Source organism: Moschus berezovskii, chromosome 20 (genome assembly GCF_049115385.1).
Source record: "Moschus berezovskii isolate FMDL1 chromosome 20, NW_MosBer_1.0, whole genome shotgun sequence".
Lineage (NCBI taxonomy): Eukaryota > Metazoa > Chordata > Mammalia > Artiodactyla > Moschidae > Moschus > Moschus berezovskii.
Window position 1 is genome coordinate 11,937,757 of NC_142479.1, and position 21,017 is coordinate 11,958,773.

Below are 21,017 nucleotides of genomic sequence, written 5' to 3' on the forward strand. Positions count from 1 at the left end.
ACATTCGAATCATAGGAGTCCCAGAAGAAGAAGACAAAAAGAAAGACCATGAGAGAATACTTGAGGAGATAATAGTTGAAAACTTCCCTAAAATAGGGAAAGAAATAATCACCCAAGTCCAAGAAACCCAGAGAGTCCCCAACAGGATAAACCCAAGGCGAAATACTCCAAGACACATATTAATCAAATTAACAAAGATCAAACACAAAGAACAAATATTAAAAGCAACAAGGGAAAAGCAGCAAATAACACATAAGGGGATTCCCATAAGGATCACAGCTGATCTTTCAACAGAAACTCTTCAGGCCAGAAGGGAGTGGCAAGACATACTTAAAGTGATGAAAGAAAATACCCTACACCCCAGATTACTATACCCAGCAAGGATCTCATTCAAATATGAAGGAGAAATCAAAAGCTTTACAGACAAGCAAAAGCTGAGGGAATTCAGCATCACCAAACCAGCTCTCCAACAAATGCTAAAGGATCTTCTCTAGACAGGATACACAGAAAGAGTGTACAAACTTGAACCCAAAGTAATAAAGAAAATGGCTACGGGATCGTACTTATCAATAATTACCTTAAACGTAAATGGGTTGAAATTTTCAAAAAGGCTAGGAAACAATTCTCATAGCTATCAATAGTTCAGTGTTGAGTTCATGAATAGTTTTTAAAGTTTGGGACAAACTGTAGTATTTGCTATTTGAAGTACTATTTGTAATTGGCATATTACGATGTAACTTTGGTCTTCATTTCCAACTTAAAACGCCTAAAAATGCCTAACAGATGTTTAGATTTGTGAATTTTAGTTGAAATGTATTTTACGATGTTACTAAACCTGCAGAAATATTGAAATATTTCAGAGAACTTATTCACTGTACATTTAATTTATTTTATTTATAAAAGTTATGAACTGTAGAAAGTTTTACTTGTTGGGTCAAATGCTTGTTGCTTCAAATGCTTGTTGCATTTGAAGTGCTAGTTACAAGAAAATCAAATACCTTCAATGTATAAATGCTATTAAGTTTTTAAAGGACTCTGGAGTATAAGTAAGTTTGTTTAAAGAAATTTAGTCTATTCAACCTGAATCAGCTCTGTCAAACATTAATTAAAAGTCTCAATTTAAAAAAATAAATAAATAAATAATGGTGGTGGGAGGGAGGGTTGGGAAGCTGGCTGGAGGTGGAGGTGGTGAAGTTTATAAATCTAATTAAAAATGAAGTTGCATTTCCATTTTCCAAATCCACCCATCCACCAGCGTACTGTGTCACTAGACATTATGTGCGATTTTACTTTGCGACAGAAACCATTACATTTAAAAATTCATTACAGCAAGGTGAGTTAGACACATGATGGATGCAGCTTTAATTCTGCCATATATTATTACAGTTAAAATGTAAATGATGAAAAATATTTTGTGCTTATCAGCATTTATGTGGAAAATGTGTTTTACAGTGATATATGATGTTATATTTCTATTATTGTGATGAAAAAAAAAAAGCAATACAAAAAGACGAAGTGTTTATTAAAACATGAAAAAAAAAAAGAAATAAATGGTTTTGCAGCACGGAAGAGATTATAGAAAGTAAATAAGCTAGATCAGACCTGTTTTATGTAGTAATTTTATAGTTTATTTTAATTATTTCAGCTGTAAAATATTGTTATACTGTTAATTAGTTCTGATTGTTCATATTAAACTATTGTAATATAAATAAATAAATAAATAAAATTAAAACAAACAAACAAACAAAAAAAGCAGAGACATTACTTTGCCAACCAAGGTCCGTCTAATCAAGGCGATGGTTTTTCCCATGGTCATGTATGGATGTGAGAATTGGACTGTGAAGAAAGCTGAGCACCAAATAATTGATTCTTTTGAACTGTGGTGTTGGAGAAGACTCTTGAGAGTCCCTTGGTCTGCAAGGAGATCCACCCAGTCCATTCTAAAGGAGATCAATTCTGAGTGTTCATTGGAAGGACTGATGCTAAAGCTGAAACTGCAATACTTTCGCCACCTCATGCGAAGAGTTGACTCATTGGAAATGACTCTGATGCTGGGAGGGATTGGGTGCAAGAGGAGAAGTGGATGACAGAGAATGATATGGCTGGATGGCATCACCGACTCGATGGACATGAGTTTGAGTGAAGTCCGGGAGATGGTGATCTACAGGGAGGCCTCGTGTGATGTGATTCATGGGGTCACAAAGAGTTGGACATGCTTGAGTGACTGAACTAAGTGACTGCGTCCATCCAATTGTGGAATATACTTTCTTTTCAAGTACACATGAAATAGTCTCCCTTATAGATCATATCTGGGGTCACAAATCAAGCCTTGGTAAATTTTTTTAAAATTGAAATAGGTCAAGCATCTTTTCTGACCAAAACACTGTAAGATTCGTTATCAACTAGAGGGGAAAACACACACACACACAAATTCATGTATGCTATATAATACACTCCTGAATAACCAAAAAGTCACTGAAGAAATCGAAGACAAAATAAAAAACTATTTGGAAACAAATGACCACACGAACACAATGTCTCAAAACCTATGGGATGCAGCAAAAACAGTTCTAAGACGGAAGTTTATAGCAATACAGTCTTATCTCAAGAAATAAGAAAACATCAAATAGACAACTTTACCTTAAACCTAAAGCAACTGGAAAGAGAAGAATACAAAATCGTTGAAGAAATGAAATCATAGAGATAACAGAAATGAATGAAAAATAAATGGATACAACAGCAAAGATCAATAAAATTAAAAGTTAGTTTTTTGAGAAGATAAACAAAATATTAGCCAGGTTCGTCAAGGAATAAAAAGGGAGAAGGTTAAAATCAACACAATTAGAAATGAAAAAGGAGAAGTTATAAAAGACAACACAGAAATAATAAGGATCAAAAATGACTAGTATGAATAACTATATGTCAGTAAGATGGGTAACCTAGAAGGAATGGACACATTCTTTGAAAATTTCAACAGTCCAAGCCTGAACCAGAAAGAAATAGAAATATGAACAGACAAATCACAAGCACTGAAATTGAAATTATGATAAAATATCTCCCCCAAAACAAAAGCCTAGGGTCAGATGGTTTCACAGGTGAATTCTATTAAACTTTTAGAGAAGAAATAATATTTACTTTTATGAAACTCATCCAAAAACTGCAGAGGGAAGAACACTTTCAAACACATTCTATGAGTTCACTACCATCCTGATACAAAAACCAGACAAAGACAACATACACACACAAACACACACACACACTACAGTCCAATATCAGTGATGAACATAGATGCAAAACTCTAGCAAACACAATACAATGACATATTATAAGAATCAAACACCATGATTAAGTGGGATTTATCCCAGGGGTGTAAGTATTGTTTAATACATGCCAATAAATCAATTTGATACACTGTTTTAACAAATTAAAAGATAAAATATTCACATGATGATCTCAATAGATAGAGGAAAATCTTTTGAAAAAATTCAGCACCAATTTACGATAAATTTTTTTCAGAAGATAGGTATAGAAGGAACCTACCTCAACATAATAAAGGCTATATATGATAAACCCACAGTAAATATTATTGTCAATGATGAAAAACCAAAAGTATTTCCTGTAATTTCAGAAACAAGCCAAGGGTGCTCATTCTCACTACTATTATTGAACATAGTTTAGGAAGTGATAGCTATGGCAATCAGAAGAAAAAGAAATAATAATAATCCAGATTGGGAAAGAAGGAAAACTTTCACTGTTTTTTTTTTTTTTTATTTTAGTTGGAGGTTAATTACTTTACATTATTGTATTGGTTGTGCCATACATTGACATGAATCTGCAACAGGTGTACATGTGTTTCCCATCTTGAACCCCCCTCCCACCTCCCTCCCCATCCCATCCCTCTGGTCCATCCCATTGTACCAGCCCCGAGCATCCTGTATCATGCATCGAACGTGGACTGGTGACTCATTTCACATATGATAATATGCATGTTTCAATGCCATTCTCCCAAACCATCCCACCCTCGCCCTCTCCCACAGAGGCCAAAAGATTGTTCTATACATCTGTGTCTCTTTTGCTATCTTGTATACAGGATTATAGTTATCATCTTTCTAAATTTCATATATATGTGTTAATATACTGTGGTGGATGAAACTGGAGCCTATTATACAGAGTGAAGTAAGCCAGAAAGAAAAACTTTCACTGTTTACAGATGACATGATACCATATATAAAAACCTCTAAAGATACTTTAAGAAAATTACTACAAATAATCAATGAATTTAGTTTAATTGCAAGATTCAAAATCAATACACTGAAATCCCTTGATTTCTATACGATTAACAATGAAAAATCAGAAAGATAAGTTAAGGAATCTATCCCAACCACACCATTGCAACAAAAAGAATAAAATACCTAGGAATAAGTCTACCTAAGGAGTCAAAAGACCTATATACGGAAAACTACAAGACACTCATAAAAGAAATCAAAGAAAATACAAAGAAATGGAGAGATGTATCCTGTTCTTGGGCTGGAAGTATAAATATTGTGAAAACAACTATACCACACAAAGCAATCTACAGATTTGATGCAATCCCCATCAAATCACAGATAGCATTTTTCACAGAAGTAGAACAAAATTTTTACAATTGGGATGGAACATAAAAGATCCCGAATACCCAAACCAATCTTGAGAAAGAAAAATGGTGCTGGAGGAGCCAATTCTCCTGACTTCAGATTATACTACAAAGCTACAGGCATCAAGACAATATGGTACTGGCACAAACACAGAAATATAGACCAATGGAAGAAGATAGAAAGCCCTGAGATAAACCCAAGCACCCATGGGCAACTTTGACAAAAGAGGCAAAATATACAATGGAGAAAAGACAGTCTCTTCAATAAGTGGTACTAGGAAAACTTGACAGCTACACGTAAAAAACTGAAGTCAGTAAAATTCCTAACACTTAACACAAAAGTAAACTTAAAATGGGTTAAAGACCTAAATGTAAGAACAGAAAATATAAAACTCTTAGAGGAAAATATAGGCTTTGACATAAATCACAGCAAGATACTCTGTGACCCACCTCGTAGAGTAATGCAAATAAAAATGAAACTAAACAAATGAGACCTAATTAAACTTAAAAACTTTTGCAGAGCAAAGGAAACTAAAATCAAGGTGAAAAGACTACTTGTAAACTGAGAGAGAATAATAACAAATGATGCAACTGAAAAAGGATTCAGTTCAGTTCAGTTCATTTCAGTCGCTCAGTCGTGTCTGACTCTGCGACCCCATGAACCACAGCACATCAGGCCTCCCTGTCCATCACCAACTCCCGGAGTTCACTCAAACTCATGTCCATTAAGTCGGTGATGCCATCCAGCCATCTCATTCTCTGTAGTCCCCTTCTCCTCCTACCATCAATCCCTCCTAGCATCAGACTCTTTTCCAGTGAGTCAACTCGTCGCGTGAGGTGGCCAAATTATTGGAGTTTCAGCTTTATCATCAGTCCTTCCAATGAACACCCAGGATTGATCTTTAGAATGGACTGTTTAGATCTCCTTGCAGTCCAAGGGACTCTCAAGAGTCTTCTTGAGCACCACAGATCAAAAGCATCAATTCTTCAGTGATCAGCTTTCTTCACATCCAACTCTCATATCCATACATGAACACAGAAAAAAATATAGCCTTGAGTAGACCGACCTTGGTTGGCAAAGTAATGTCTCTGCTTTTTAAAATGTTATCAAGGCTGGTCATGACTTTCCTTCCAAGGAGTAGGCGTCTTTTAATTTCATGGCTTCAATCAGTATCCACAGTGATTCTGGAGCCCCCCAAAAATAAAGTTTGATACTGTTTCCCCATCTATTTCCCATGAAGTGATGGGACCAGATGCTATGATCTTCGTTTTCTGAATGTTGAGCTTCAAGCGAACCTTTCCACTTTCCTCTTTCACTTTCATCAAGAGGCCTTTGTGTTTCTCTTCACTTTCTGCCATAAAGGTGGTGTCATCGTCATATCTGAGGTTATTGATATTTCTCCCAGCAATCTTGATTCCAGCTTGTGCTTCTTCCAGCCCAGCGTTCCTCATGATGTACTCTGCATGTAAGTTAAATAAGCAGGGTGACAATATACAACGTTGACGTACTCCTTTTCCTATTTGCAACCAGTCTGTTGTTCCATGTCCAGTTCTGACTGTTGCTTCCTGACCTGCATACAGGTTTCTCAAGAGGCAGGTCAGGTGGTCTGGGATTCCCATCTCTTTCAAAATTTTCCACAGTTTGTTGTGACCCACACAGTCAAAAGCTTTGGCATATTCAATGAAGCAGAGATAGATGTTTTTCTGGAACTCTCTTACTTTCTCCATGATCCAGCGGATGTTGGCAATTTGATCTCTCGTGCCTCTGCCTTTTCTAAAACCTGCTTGAACATCTGGGAGTTCATGGTTCACATATTGCTGAAGCCTGGCTTGGAGAATTTTGAGCATGACTTTACTAGTGTGTGAGATGAGTGCAATTGTGCGGTAGTTTGAGCATTCTTTGGCATTGCCTTTCTTTGGGATTGGAATGAAGACTGACCCATTCCAGTCCTGTGGCCACTGCTGAGTTTTCCAAATGTGCTGGCATATTGAGTGCAGCACTTTCACAGCATCATCTTTCAGGATTTGAAATAGCTCAACTGGAATTCCATCACCTCCACTAGCTTTGTTCATAGTGATGCTCTCTAAGGGCAACTTGACTTCACATTCCAAGACATCTGGTTCCAGGTAAGTGATGACTCCATCGTGATTATCTTGATTGTGAACATCTTTTTTGTACAGTTCTTCTGTGTATTCTTGCCACCTCTTGTTAATGTCTTCTGCTTCTGTTAGGTCCATACCATTTCTGTCCTTTATTGAGCCCGTCTTTGCATGAAATGTTCCCTTGGAATCTCTATTTTTCTTGAAGAGATCTCTTGTTTTTCCTATTCTGTTGTTTTCCTCTATTTCTTTGCATTGACGCTGAGGAAGACTTTCTTATCTCTCCTTGTGATTCTTTGGAACTCTGCATTCATATGCTTATATCTTTCCTTTTCTCCTTTGCTTTTCACTTCTCTTCTTTTCACAGCTATTTGTAAGGCCTCCTCAGACAGCCATTTTCCTTTTTTTCATTCTTTTCCATGGGGATGGTTTTGGTCCCTGTCTCCTGTACAATGTCACGAACCTTCGTCCAGAGTTCATCAGGCACTCTATCTATCAGAACTAGATCCATAAATCTATTTCTTACTTCCACTGTATAATCATAAGGGATTTGATTTAAGTCATATCTGAATGGTCTAATGGTTTTCTCTACTTTCTTCAATTTTAGTCTGAATTAGGCAATAAGGAGTTCAAGCAGCTCATGCCTCTCATAAATAAATAATTAAATAATAATGGTCAGAAGACCTAAACAGACATTTCTCCAAAGAAGGTATCTGTAACAGCCAACAAATACATCAAAAAATGCTCAACATCATCATTTTTAGAGAAATGCAAATCAAAACTACAATGAGGTATTACCTCCCACTGGTCAGAATGGCCATCATCAAAAAATCTACAAAATATAAATGCTGGAGCAGATGTGATGAAAAGGAATCCTCTTACACTATTGCTGAGAATGTAAATTGATAGAGCCACTGTGGATAACAGTAAGGAGATTTCTCAAAAAGCTAAGAATAAAACTACCACATGACCCAGCAATACTACTTTAGGCATATACTCCAAGAAAACCGTAATTGAAAAGGTCACATGTACTCCAATGTTCGTTGTAGAACTATTGACAATAGCCAGGACAACATAGCAACCTAGACATCCATCGACAGATAAATGGATAAAGAAGTTGTGTTACATATATACAATAGAATGTTACTTAGCCATAAAAATAATGGATTTGAATCAGTTGAACTGAGGTGGATGAACCTAGAGCCTGTTATATCAAGTATGTGAATGAAGTATTTCAGAAATGAAGTATATCAGAAAGAGAAAAACAAATATCATGTATTAATGCATGTAGATGGAATTTAGAAAAATGGTACTGATGAACCTAACAGGGCAGGAATAGAGATGCAGACAAAGAGAACAGACTTGTGGACTGAGCCAGGGGAGAGTCGGGTCGGACAGACTGAGAGATAAGCATTGACACACATATATTACCATGTGTAAAATAGAGAGTTAGTGCCATGTAACACAGGGAGCTCAACCCAGCATTCTGTAACACCTAGAGGGGTCAGATGGTGTGAGAGGGTGGGTGGAAGGTTCAAGACTGTGGAGACATATATATATATACTTGTGGCTGACTCACACTGCTATTTGGCAGAAGCCAACACAACATTGTAAATAATTGTCCTCCAATTAAAAATTAAAAAAAAATAAATAAAAGAAAAATATTTCAGTTCCTAAAATGCAAGCTCAGTAGCTTCTGTCATGTCAAATTCTGTGCAATTGTATAGTCTAGAGCCTGACAGGCTCCTCTGTCCATGGGATTCTCCAGGCAAGAATACTGGAATGGGTTGCAATGCCCTCTTACCGGGGGTCTTCCCTACTCAGGTATCGAACCCGCATCACTTAAGGTCTACCTGCATTGACAGGCAGGTTCTTTACCACTAGCGCCACCTGGGAGTTACTGATTCAGTGACTGAATGATTCATTCCACAAACAGCAATTATTTTAGGAACTGTGCTACGTTCATGGCATACAAAGATGAATAGCCACAACAAAATAATCTGTTTTTGAGAGAATTACCAAGATTATTTACTCCTTAATTCAGCAAATATTTGTTGACTCTGTTGTCATGTGAGAGTTTAACGTTCTGGGAATACAGTGATGATTAAGATTAAATTACTATTAATAAAGAACTATGTTTCCAGAAATGAGGATAAACAGCTGTAAAATTTATAGTGATAGGTAATTTAGTAGAATTAGGGTCAGCAAATTTTTTTCTCTAAATGGTAAGGTAGTAAATATTTTGGCTTTTGGAAGCCACACATGATCTCTGTTGCATATTCTTCTGTTTCAAAAAAGGCATCCTTTAAAAATGTAAACCATCCTTAGCCCCTCAGCTATATTTGTCCCATGGTCTAGAGTTTGTGGACTTTTATAATAGATGAATACAGGATTTTCTGGAAGTCAAAAGGGGACAACAACACTTTATAGGCTGGGAGGAGGAAAGGGGGCTTGGAAAACAAACAAATGAACTGTGCTGGATATAGGGGGAGGGAGACAGCTAGTAATCAGAGTAGAGGCAAGAGCTTTACCATGGCTCTCAAGTAACTCTTCCATGTTTATCACTTGCTTATCTGTTATTTTTAAATATTCCACTTTTCATTCCCCCTCAAATCTCCAATCGTGATAATGGATCATCCCTATCAGGAAGTCCCAGGTTCCCACAGAGTGCTAGTTACATTTCTCTAGTACCTCCACCAAGAAATATTCAGTACCTCACTAGGCTCTAGTGCTTAGGCATGTGCACTTCAGCACTTTCATACCCTTGTACACTTCAGGAAAATTTGGTTTCAGTTGCTTATTCTTACAAATTTGTGTTACTTTAATGAAATTAATCTCTCAAAGATGCACATAACTGATTTTAAGAGGACAAGGCCTGCATTATAATTGTTTGTTCTGAGATACTTGTTTCTCTATTCTGAATCAAAGTCACAAAAATACATATTTTACATTGGACTTTTATTTCTCTTTTTAATTAAAGAGATCTTATCTATATAACAACAGTTATAGACTTTTTCCATCTGCAATGTGTTTGAACAGTATCAAGATTCAAAGAACTGGATTTGGCCAGGAACTGGCCACAGGAATCCCATGAAGTGGCTGGTACAATTCTCAGTGTACCCCCTTAAATTTTTGAGATGAAGAACTTAAGGAAGATTTTCAAAATGATTACTTCCAATTCCCCAAAAATATAAAGATTCTTCTTATTTAGCCTCACTACTGCAACTTAATCCATAGGAATGATAATTTTCAAATAGTATCTTTTTTCTGGTTAATGTATTTTTACTTTTCATAAATACCTTACTATATACTGGACGTTAATGTAACCACTGAGACTTGATTAGCAAGCTAAAGTTCTCACTTATTAAAAATGATTAATCTTCCCATCTTAAAAATCTAGATATTTGAATATGCTCATTTATCACCAACCCCCAATAAAGTCTCCAGGACTTATTGTGTAGGACATGAATAATTTTTATAAAAACACAGTTGCTGACTGTATCATACATCCATACAGCTTTATAAAACAAAGCAAATGATTGCCATCAATTATAAAACCTCTCTAGACAAGACTGCAATTAATCTGCAGCTCTTCAGATAAATGACTGTTCCACTGTGCCAAGGAAAATGCCTGACCATTGATTGACTTATCATGATCTCTAATGATAGATGGGGCAGATGGCAATGTGATTATTCACCATAAACAAAATAAACAGATGCTTCGTTGCTGAAGTGTCTACTTGGGTCCTCTCAGAGGATAGCCCCAAATAGAAACCAAAGGAGGCTCTGAAAATAGCTCAAAATAAAAATAAAATATTAACATACAGTTAACATACATAACTTCACTGAGGCTAACCCACAGCAGAATCCAAATGAAAAACAATTCCTCTAAGTAAATCATAGATTAGGTAGGATTTTGGCATTAGAAGGTTCAGTAAAGCCCATGTCCCTTTGGAAGACAACCAAAATCCTTCCTAGAATTGTTTCCTACAGATATAGGAAGGAGAGTCATAGTCCTGCTCAGGCTGGTCCTCTAGGCAGCCCTTACTAATAGATCACAGATGAAATCTATTTGTGGCTTCCCCCATGCACAGTGCCTTGACACAACTTAAGGCCTTTGCTCTCCCTCATTTTCTTCTTTATCTTTACACTCTATCAACTACTGTGTACTTTTGGTGCTCCTTACATCTTTAATTGCACTTAATTTTCAAAACAACTTAGAGAGGTGTCTAAGCTCAGCTTTAGAAGGATCAAGTAGCCATATAAAGATCACACAATTAGTGTGTACCTTTGACTCCCAAACTTAAAATTGTTTTGCATTGCTTCTCTTCTCAGCCCAGTTCAAAGGGCACCTCCTCTGTGAAGCTTACTCTGAACCCTTCAATAAAAATTTATCATTTCTTCCTTAAAGTTAGGCAGGGCCTTGTTACATCTCCATTACAGCAGAGAGTGCGGGCATGCTCAGTTGTGCAGTTGTGTTCAACTCCTGTGACCCCATTGGCTGTAGCCCACCAGGTTTCTCTGTTCATGGAATTTTCCAGGCAAGAATACTGAAGTGGGTTGCCACTTCCTACTCCAATGGATCTCCCCAACCTAGGGATTGAACCCATGTCTCCTGCACTGGCAAGCAAATTCTTTACCACTGCACCATCTGGAAGACCTTGCAGCATGACATTATACTTTATTGATTTGAAGATAGCATTTCTTTGAGCTCCTCTGTGGTAGGAGCTCTGTCTTTATTTTATTTTAATGTCCATGTCCCTAGTAACTAGCACAGTACCTAGTTAGGTCCTCAGGTGATATATTTTGAATGATCATGGAAATCTGGCCACTGTCCTCATTAAGCTTGTGGATCTCTTTCTCAGGATGTGAACTTACTATATTAAAAACAATGCCAAGTTTAAGCATGACCTTGATTAAAAATATTAATCAATATTAGTCAAGACCAAAGCAATAGTGAGATAACACTTCTGTTATTTCAATACCCTCTTGACATCAGTTATTGAGAATTCTTAAACAGAAACCTAGTTACAGGGTACTTAGCATATAAGGATGCCTGACCTCTAATGATAACCACCCTCAAGTGTAAGGGGGCAAAACAGGTAAAATTAACCTCACCCTGCTTGTCAAGTGTCATAACACATATGATATTCATTTAAATTGCAGCTCTTGTCTATAGCTGAAGGAGTAATTGTCTCATTCATGTGGTATGAATTCTGTCTGGGTTAATGAACATGATGATACTCACCATTGATGGTGACACACAATGACCTTTCCATTCTATGGAAACTCAGACTATTTAGCTGCCTGACATTTACTTTGCTATAAGTTATAGTTTTGTGCAAATAAGACCCATTCTACCAGAAGGGAGAATTATGGAATTTATGTGAACATATGTGACATATAGAAGACTGATTGCCCAGATAGTGTGAATGTTAATGAAGACATACATAGAAGGTGAGGGTTTAGGGTTGAAATAATGTTCTGGTGTTATTTTAGGTCATTAGTCACAAGGGAGATTCACCAGTGTCTCAGGAGGAACTTTTAAGTACCACTGTGGTCTTCCCTGGATAACAGTAGAAGCTCATTATAAACATCTATATCAACGTGCAAAAGACAGATGGAGATGGGGGGCACAGATCTTCTTATTTCATAGATTCAAGAGCAGTCTTTCAATCTGTCATCCTAACTTATATATAAATAGGCATCAAATTTTATTAATTGGCAGTTACTCATACTACTTCAATAACCCTACATACCTCCCCAGAGAAGGCTTGTCCATTGAGGAGGTGCTCTGACCCTTGGCTATCCTCACTCCCAAAGTGTAGCCGGATCTCCTCTAGCCGATGGCTGTATGTCATTGGCCCTCCTGATATGTTGACCAAGTGCTCCTTGTCCAGACGCAAAGACACATGTCTTCCAGTGTTGTACATGGTTCCACTGACCTGAAAGACAATGGGCAACAGGTCAAAAAAGGCTTTTCTTCCATTTCTCAGTCAACCCAGCATGGTGTTTAGACCAATCCCTTTGGTTTCTTTTTGATAGTAAGACACTAAGCTAAGTCTACATATGGAGTAGGAAGTGACAAGTTTCCCAGAAGGCATTCTTGTCTTACATGGCCTCTATGGTACTTTCTTTGAGGCACAAGCCACATTGTCAATTAGGAATCTGAAGTAGAAATTCAAAGGAGATCTCATCAACTGTGATTAATATTTTGGGCACTGCGCCTTATAAAGAATTAACTTGGCTTCTTACCATAAATATTTGGAATGTAAATATGCTGCAAAAGCTAAAATCTCAAGTATGAGAAATTGAAGAAAGCAATTAGTAAGGATGAGTTGTTACAAAGACCAAGAAAGAGAGGAGGAAGATAAAATGAATGAACAGGAGCAAACTCTAGGGGGAGACTGAGACTTAGGTCTGAAGTCTCAAGCATCCGGTCTGGAGTGTCTTGTTTTAGGTCCTTCTCTTGCCCTGTACAGAGTCAGAGCTTTGATCTGTCCGTGCAACTCGTGGCCTCAATGTTGAGCTGAAAAGTTTCATACAAGTTTCTCATCTCACAGATTCTTACTCCATGTTGCTTCAGCCCGTGCAAGCTGCTAACCTTACTACTTAAGGTTTCTTTTCCTTCTTTCCTCTTTAACTTGATGCTCACTTTCATTCTCTTGACTATGACCTTAGTGCCTCTCAACATTTGATTCTAAAACACTGAATCCTACCTGGAACTGCATTGCCTTCGTCTCCTGGGTCAACCTAGCTCTAGGAGCAGATTGAAAGCTTAAAGAAAACTTTTAATGGGTCTGGATGATATACTTCTGGGCTACTGGTTGCTGAGCTTCTTGAATTTTCTACCTGTTTACTCTGACTTCTTTGGGTTCAGCCCTAAAGACTTTTTAAGGGAATCACATAACTTCTGATAACTTAATTAGATAGATGTTTTGTATATTTTCTCTATACATTAGCCTTACCTGCCCCTACAGTTTCCTAACACCAGTCCTGCGAATGATTAGTTATTTTAGTTCTATAGATTTTTCACTGTGGCAGAGACAGCAGTGCTCATTAAATATTTCACTGACTCATTATTACACATCTTGGTATAAGGTAGAGCTCATGTGACTGATGTTGGCCATGGTCTGTGAGAGGCCATGACGAGTTCAATTTCCAGGCTGAAGCTGTAAAAAGCTTATGCACAATTCTCCAGTCTCTTTCTTCACCTGCTGAATCAATCAAGGGGCAATATGGAAATATGTAAATGTTGTACAGACAGAAGATGGAACCTGTGTCAGCCTGGGTCCTTGGCAGATTATTGGCAAATTGAAAAAATGGTTAGAATTCTTCCTCTCCCTGTAATTACACTACTTACAATGTGACCTTGTAGCTACTCACATCAGGATAGGAGGAGCTTTCTCCTTCACCCCTTGAATTTGGGCAATTCTTGCCACATGTTGGATACAATATTCTAATTCTAAGAGCAGGCTTTCAGAAACCTTGCATGTGTCCTTACTCCTTTTCAGAAACTTGAGATCAAAATGCAAACTATCCTGGGCTAGCCTGCTAGAGCATGACAGCAGAGTGAGGAGAACCATCAGAGTAGAAGCCATTTTAGACTAGGCCATTCTATGAATGATCCACCAGTTCACTGGCTTAGTCTGACCTAAACCAGAAGAATTTTCCAGGGACCATAGCTTCCCATGCCCTCTGAAGCTAGAACAATTTTCTGTTCTCAGTGCTTAAGCTTTGAGATTTGTTAATAGAGCAAAACATAACTGACACGTATTAAGTAAATCATCTTCTGTGTCCTGTGAAATTATCAACAAAAACTCTGGACAGTCTAGAGTAGCTGAACTAGAAAGTCACTTGGGGCTCAGATAGTCAGTCTGATGATCAGCTAGGAAGTCTTACCAGAGCAAGAGAAGAAGGCAGTAGATATGCCAACAGTGGCAGAGGAAACTACGCAGAGAAAGAGAATTGGAGACAATATCTACTTTACCTTCTGAAATCCCTTGCACATCTTTTTTCCAGTTCCTTCATGAGGCCCAGGCTGCATTTCCTCTGATACTTTATATTTTACAAAGGGCTTTACGTTTTTTAAGTTATTTGTTCCTTGAACCAAATGATGCATATCAAAGACTCTACTTCTTTTTCCAATCTCAAATAAATGGATATTTAGTGCTTGTCTTGTTTTCTTGTCTCAGTTCAAGGCTTTCTTTGCAATGAAATGGTAGAGATAAATTTGTGTTTGACACTGCTTTCATCTTTCAGCAAAATTTTTTTTTTTTAACTTATTAAGGTAATACATAGGCATTATACATGAGTAGGAAGATACAGAACAGCTCAAGGAAATAAAAACCAGTTACAATTCCACAGCTAACCAATGATCAACACTAATATTTTGGTATATACCTCTTCATGATCATAACCATATATGCCAATATTTTAATGAGATTTTTAATATATGTAATAAATTATTTTCAAGTGGATTGTCTATATATGTAAATATATTATATGTAAATTTATATATCTAATATATTACATACATCTATCACATATAATATTTATTTATTACATATCATCTTATACTAGTATTTAGTAAACATATCTTAGTTTTAGTCACTTGAATATTTCGAGGTTATTAACCATTTTGCAGCAATATCACTTTGAAATGGTTTCATAATATTCCACTGTAAAAATATATAACTTACTGTTGAATCTTCACAGCCCCTTCACCTTTACACTATTGCTAAAATTATTGCCATGTGGTTACCAGTGGGGAGAGGGAAGAAGGGAGTAGCAATATAGGAGTAGAAGATAAAAGGGGTTAATATGGGATTATTTGAAATCATTTGTGTGAAAATTGTACAGCACTACAATTGGATCTTTGATTCAACAACAACAACAAAATACTGAAATGAGCATCCTTATGGAAAAACATTTTTACTAGTTCAGAGATATTTCATTATGCAAACTCTGGGTTAAATGGTGTACGCATTATTACAGTACTTCTTGTTTATTGCCAAAATCATCTGTTGTCGAGGGTCGATCCCACAAAGCAGAATTGAATCTCAAATTCTCTTCAAATGACGTTAATTCAACTAGCAACTTTCATGAGGGACCTATAGTATGCAAGCTGCGTACAGAAGCTACTTCAAATTCTTATAGGATATGTGATCTATTCAAATAAACAAGTATATTTGACTTCCCTGCACTTCTAAAAATCATCTCCGTGTATTTGTTGAACTTTCCTAAGAAACTTATTGCCCACTGAAGCAAAGCAGAGACCAGGTCCTATGTTTGTCTGCACTTTCCAAGTACTTAGAAAACACCCTGTCACAAAGCAGAGACAAGAATAAAGGGCTCTTGAGTCAAAAGTTTCCCAATATACCATTTGGTTACTTGGGTAGTTCAGTTAATTTCTTGAAGTTTCAGTTTCCTTAATAGTAAAATAAAGACAAGAGAATTTCTCCTATGAAAATGAGGGATAAAAACGTATAAGACATATAGAATGAATACCAAAATGATAGAAATAAGCTCTTCAGTAATTACTTCAAAAGTAACTGAATTCCACTTATATGAGATACCTAGAATAGTCAAAATCATGGAAATAAAAAGCAGAATTATGGTTACCAGGGGTTGGGGAGGAGGGGCACAGAAGAATGGAAGTTATTGCTTAATGGGTATAGAGTTATGCCCATTGAGATGGGCAAGATGAAAAGAGTTCTAGAGATGGATGGATGTTGTACTTAATGGAGGTTTTACTGCTGAATGTACAAGTTAAGGTTAAGATGTGTGTTAAGATGTGGGTAAGATGTGATTTTTACACATATAAAAATTGGGAAAAATTCCTTCATGAATTTGTTGTGAGATTTAATACATGTAATGATCAAACATTTTAATTCTTTTCCTTCCTTACTTTTGACAATGGGTGCTTAGCTGATGTGAAGGGACCTGATGTCGAAAGACTGTAGCCCAATGGAATATAGTGCCACTTTCTAAAAGTCACAATGAAGAACTTTTACTGACTTCTGCACTGTGATGATTCAATTGCCTCTCATTTCGGATTTTAAAGCTTCGGATATGGAAAATATCCAAGATCATTTGAAGACCAGGAATAAACTAGTGTGCCTTCTAGTTCTTCCACTCCATACTTCCAGACTTCTTCTACTTCCAAGGTTCTATCTTTGTTCATTCCTCTGGCTGTGTGATAGAATCTGGGGACAGTGTGGTGAGTGAACCCAGGAATGGTCTCTGCCCTCAAGGAGTTCACAATCTCCATTATTATAGAGAGCAGAGTGAGGGAAGGAAGTTATAGGGAATCCATTTGAAATTCTACCACTTGCTTATGTATTCTAACAATTAGAGACAACACCTCTATTCCCCCACCCCTCCCCCAGACACTGATAAAAAAATAAAATTGTGTAGCCAAGGTAATGGTGTGTTGTACTTTAATTTAAAAATAAAGCCTTGACAACATTATATATGATGTCTAATGGTATATCTGCACTGTAGTAATTAACATTGCAGCAGTGTCATCTTACCGTAATGCTAATTTACAGTGTTCCCAGTGAAATACTTTGATGCACAGCATGTTGGAAAAAATTGTATTATGTAGACTAGGAAACTGAGTTCAGATTATTCAGGATATAATTTGAAGCTGCAGGAGATATCCAGGTTGCCTCTGGCTGCCTCACAGTTCTCCTTTTCGTTTTAATTCACTACAAAATGAGATGAGAGATTTCATGCCTATTTTATAAGTGAGAGAAGTAAATGTGGTTGGTGAATGCTCAATGCCTTGTCTCCTAATTCAGAGTCTAATGATCTTGATGTGAGTAAATGCTCACATTGTAAAGTTGGCTGTTCTAATATGGCAGATACAGTGTTTTGTGGCAGCTCACAATTAGCCAGGGCTTCTTATTAATGGACCCATTTCCTCTTTCATTCTGCTGACATTGCAGCATTAGAAGGAAAAAAAAAATCAGCCAACATTTTTAAGGGGATTTTTCATTCTTTGAAAATGAGCAACAATCCTATTTATAACACTTGGCATCTTGGTTATATCTTGAATCCTTAATTGGTGTCAGATATGATGCTAAGTACAGGCTTCCTGGATGGCTCAATGTTAAAGAATCCACTTGCAATGCAAGATATGCAGGAGACTCGGGTTTGATCCCTGGGTCAGGAAGATCCCCTGGAAGAGGAAATGGCACCCCACTACAGTACTCTTGCATGGGAAATCCCATGAACAGAGGAGCCTGGTGAGCTACAATCCATGGGGTTGTAAAGAGTTGGACATGACTGAGCAGGCATGTATGCATACATGGTGCTAAGTACTGAATCTGAACTTAATTAATCCTCACAATTTCTCCAATACCAAATCCAGTCTGGTGCTTAGATCTGTGCTGCTTGCTTCCTCTTCGATGGGAAGCTATGGGACCAAGCCTGCATAGAGTGGAGACCTTCCACAGGCATACCTATTCTCCTTGGTCTCTGTGGCTTTTTCGTGTCTTGAGGCAAAGAGAACAAGGGAGCCAGAGCTTGATCCCACATGTCTCTGGCTCTAAAGCCTATACTTTTAACCACTGGAAACTATTAGATCACACACTGATTACCTACCAATGCGTTCTTCAAATATGGATTGATAGCATTCCTATCAACACTCAGTGGTTCAGAGTTCATAATGACTGGGGTTATTTATTATAATAGGGTTCTCCAGAGAAACAGAACCAATGCAATGTGGAAAGATATTTATTTTAAAGAATTGGCTCACATGATTATGGAGACTGGTGAGTCCAAAATCTGAAGGGTGTAGTGGCAGGAAGAGATCCCAGAAGCAATAGATGATGTAGTTCAGGTCCTAAGGCTAATTACTGCGGCATTCCTTCTTGCCTGGGGAGGCCAGTCTTTTTGTTCTACTCAGATTTTCAACGGATGCAATGAGGCCGAACCAAATTATGAGGGGAAGTCTGCTTTATTCAAAGCCCAAAAAACTACCCTCACAGAAACATCCAAAATAGTATTTGGCCAAATATCCAGGCACCATAACTCAGACAACTTAACACATAAAATTAACCATTATATTTATCTTCAAATCCCATTTACTTTCTTTTCTACATCTTCCTTAAACAGCTCTTAAGCAGTTGTGCTAATACCACACATTACAGGCTGATATATGTAATATAATAGTATGCATTTTCTGTTGGTTTCCCTGGTGGCTCAGCAGTAAAGAATCAGCCTGCAATTCAGGGGCCACAGGAGATACAGATTTCATCCCGGGATTGGAAAGATCCCCTGAAGGAGGGTATGGCAACCCACTCCATATTCTTGCCTGGAGAATCCCATGGGCAGGGGAGCCTGGTGGGCTATAGTCTGTAAGGTAACAAAGAGTCTGCTGTGACTTAGCATGGATGCACGCATGATTTCTGTATTATATAGTTTAAAAAGTCAACTATACTAAAGTTGTTCTCCAAACATCAGTCATATTGGAGGAGAGCCAGTTTTGTAATAATGAATGTTTGAATTATAGAATAATTAAAAAGAAACAATTTATTCATAACTTTTAAAATAAACTGCTTTTAATTATTTGGTTATACACATAACAAGATAGGCTTATTTTTGAGTTTTAATGGGATATTAGAGATGATTCTTTTCAAGTCCTTCAGGTTGTCAGACTTCCTATTATTGAATTGTGAAAAAAAGAGGAAGTGCATCTTTTTTAAAAGACCTAATTCACAAAATAAATATATTGACAATCTTTTGGTTTAAAGGAGATAGCACTTGTATGGGTGATGTCTACTGTGGACAGCTAAGCTTGAGTGAATCTCACCTTCAGAAATTACAAAACATTCAATAAATAGTTACTTGTTTGGTGTGTTACAAAGCTTATGTGACATTTCTATTCTATACTATTTCTATTCTCTCTCAAAAAAGTCTGACTGAAATCCCCTCTAAATACTCAGAAATAATTCCCCACAGCATTCATGGAAATGCAACACTACAAATAAAGTAGAGAACAGGAAACAGATTTCTAACTATGTAAAAGGGAAAGACTGTCATCTGATGAGCAAAGGTTGATTCTTAGCACAGATGGATGGGAGAGTCAGCGTAGAAGACATACAAGGATTCTGTGACACACATGTCACATTTACTATGTGTCACATGCCATGTCACATTTTGGATCATAAAACTAGGTACAAATAAATGTTAAAGACTATTCAAGGTTATGTGCGGAGCAAGAGAGGGTGCTACCACTCAAAAGATTTAAGAACAAAAGCTAATGGTCTTCCCGCTGTCTTAGACAACAGCTTCAAAGCTACCATAGAGATGCTGCACTCCATTTCTCAATGACCCTGTTAACTTCAGAATTAAAACATTTTACTGTTGTTTAGTTGCTCATCGTGTCCTACTCTGCGACCCCATGGATTGCAGCACTTCAGACTTCCTTGTCCTTCACCATCTCCTAGAGCCTGCTCAAACTCATGTCCTTTGAGTCAGTGATGCCATCCAACCATCTCATCCTCTGTCGTCTCATTCTCCTTCTGCCCTCAATCTTTCCCAGCATCAGGTCTTTTCTACTGAGTCAGCTCTTCGCATAAGGTGGCCAATATGAAAGCTTCAGCTTTAGCATCAGTACTTTCTATGAATATTCAGGACTGATCTTCTTTAGGATGGACTGGTTGGATCTCCTTGCAGTCCAAGGGACTGTCAAGAGTCTTCTCCAGCACCACAGTTCAAAAGCATCAATTCTTTGGTTCTCAGCCCTCATTCCAACTCTCACATCCATGCATGCCTACTGGAAAAACATAGCTTTGACTAGACAGACATTTTTCGGCAAAGTAATGTCTCTGATTTTTAATATACTTTCTATGTTTGTCACAGGTTTTCTTCCCAGGAGCAAAAAACTTTTAATTTAATGTCTACAGTCAACATCTGCAGTGATTTTGAAGCCCAGTAAAATAAAGTCTGTCACTGTTTTCCATGTTTCCCCATCTATTTGCCATGAAGTGATGGAACCGGATGTCATTATCTTCATCTTTTGAATGTTGAATTTTAAACTAACTTTTTCACTTTCCTCTTTCACCTTCATCAAGAGGCTCTTTACTACCTCTTCACTTTCTGCCATAAGGCTGGTGTCATTTGCATGTCTGAGGTTATTGATATTTCTCCTGGAAATCTTGATTACAGCTTGTATTATATCCACCCCATCATTTCGCATGATATACTCTGCATATATGTTAAATAAACAGATTGACCATATACAGCCTTGTCATAATCCTTTCCCAATTTTGAA

General features: G+C 37.3%; 1 protein-coding gene across 1 annotated transcript in view; it reads right to left on the bottom strand.

Moving 5' to 3' along the window:
* Positions 1 to 21,017, bottom strand: part of CA10 (carbonic anhydrase 10 (inactive)) — a 1,015,669-nt gene that overhangs the window by 201,856 nt on the left and 792,796 nt on the right. Inside the window, exon 4 of the mRNA XM_055432763.2 lies at positions 12,493 to 12,678. Within this exon, the coding sequence (XP_055288738.1) occupies positions 12,493 to 12,678 (186 nt within the window). The remainder of the gene's footprint in view (positions 1 to 12,492; positions 12,679 to 21,017) is intronic.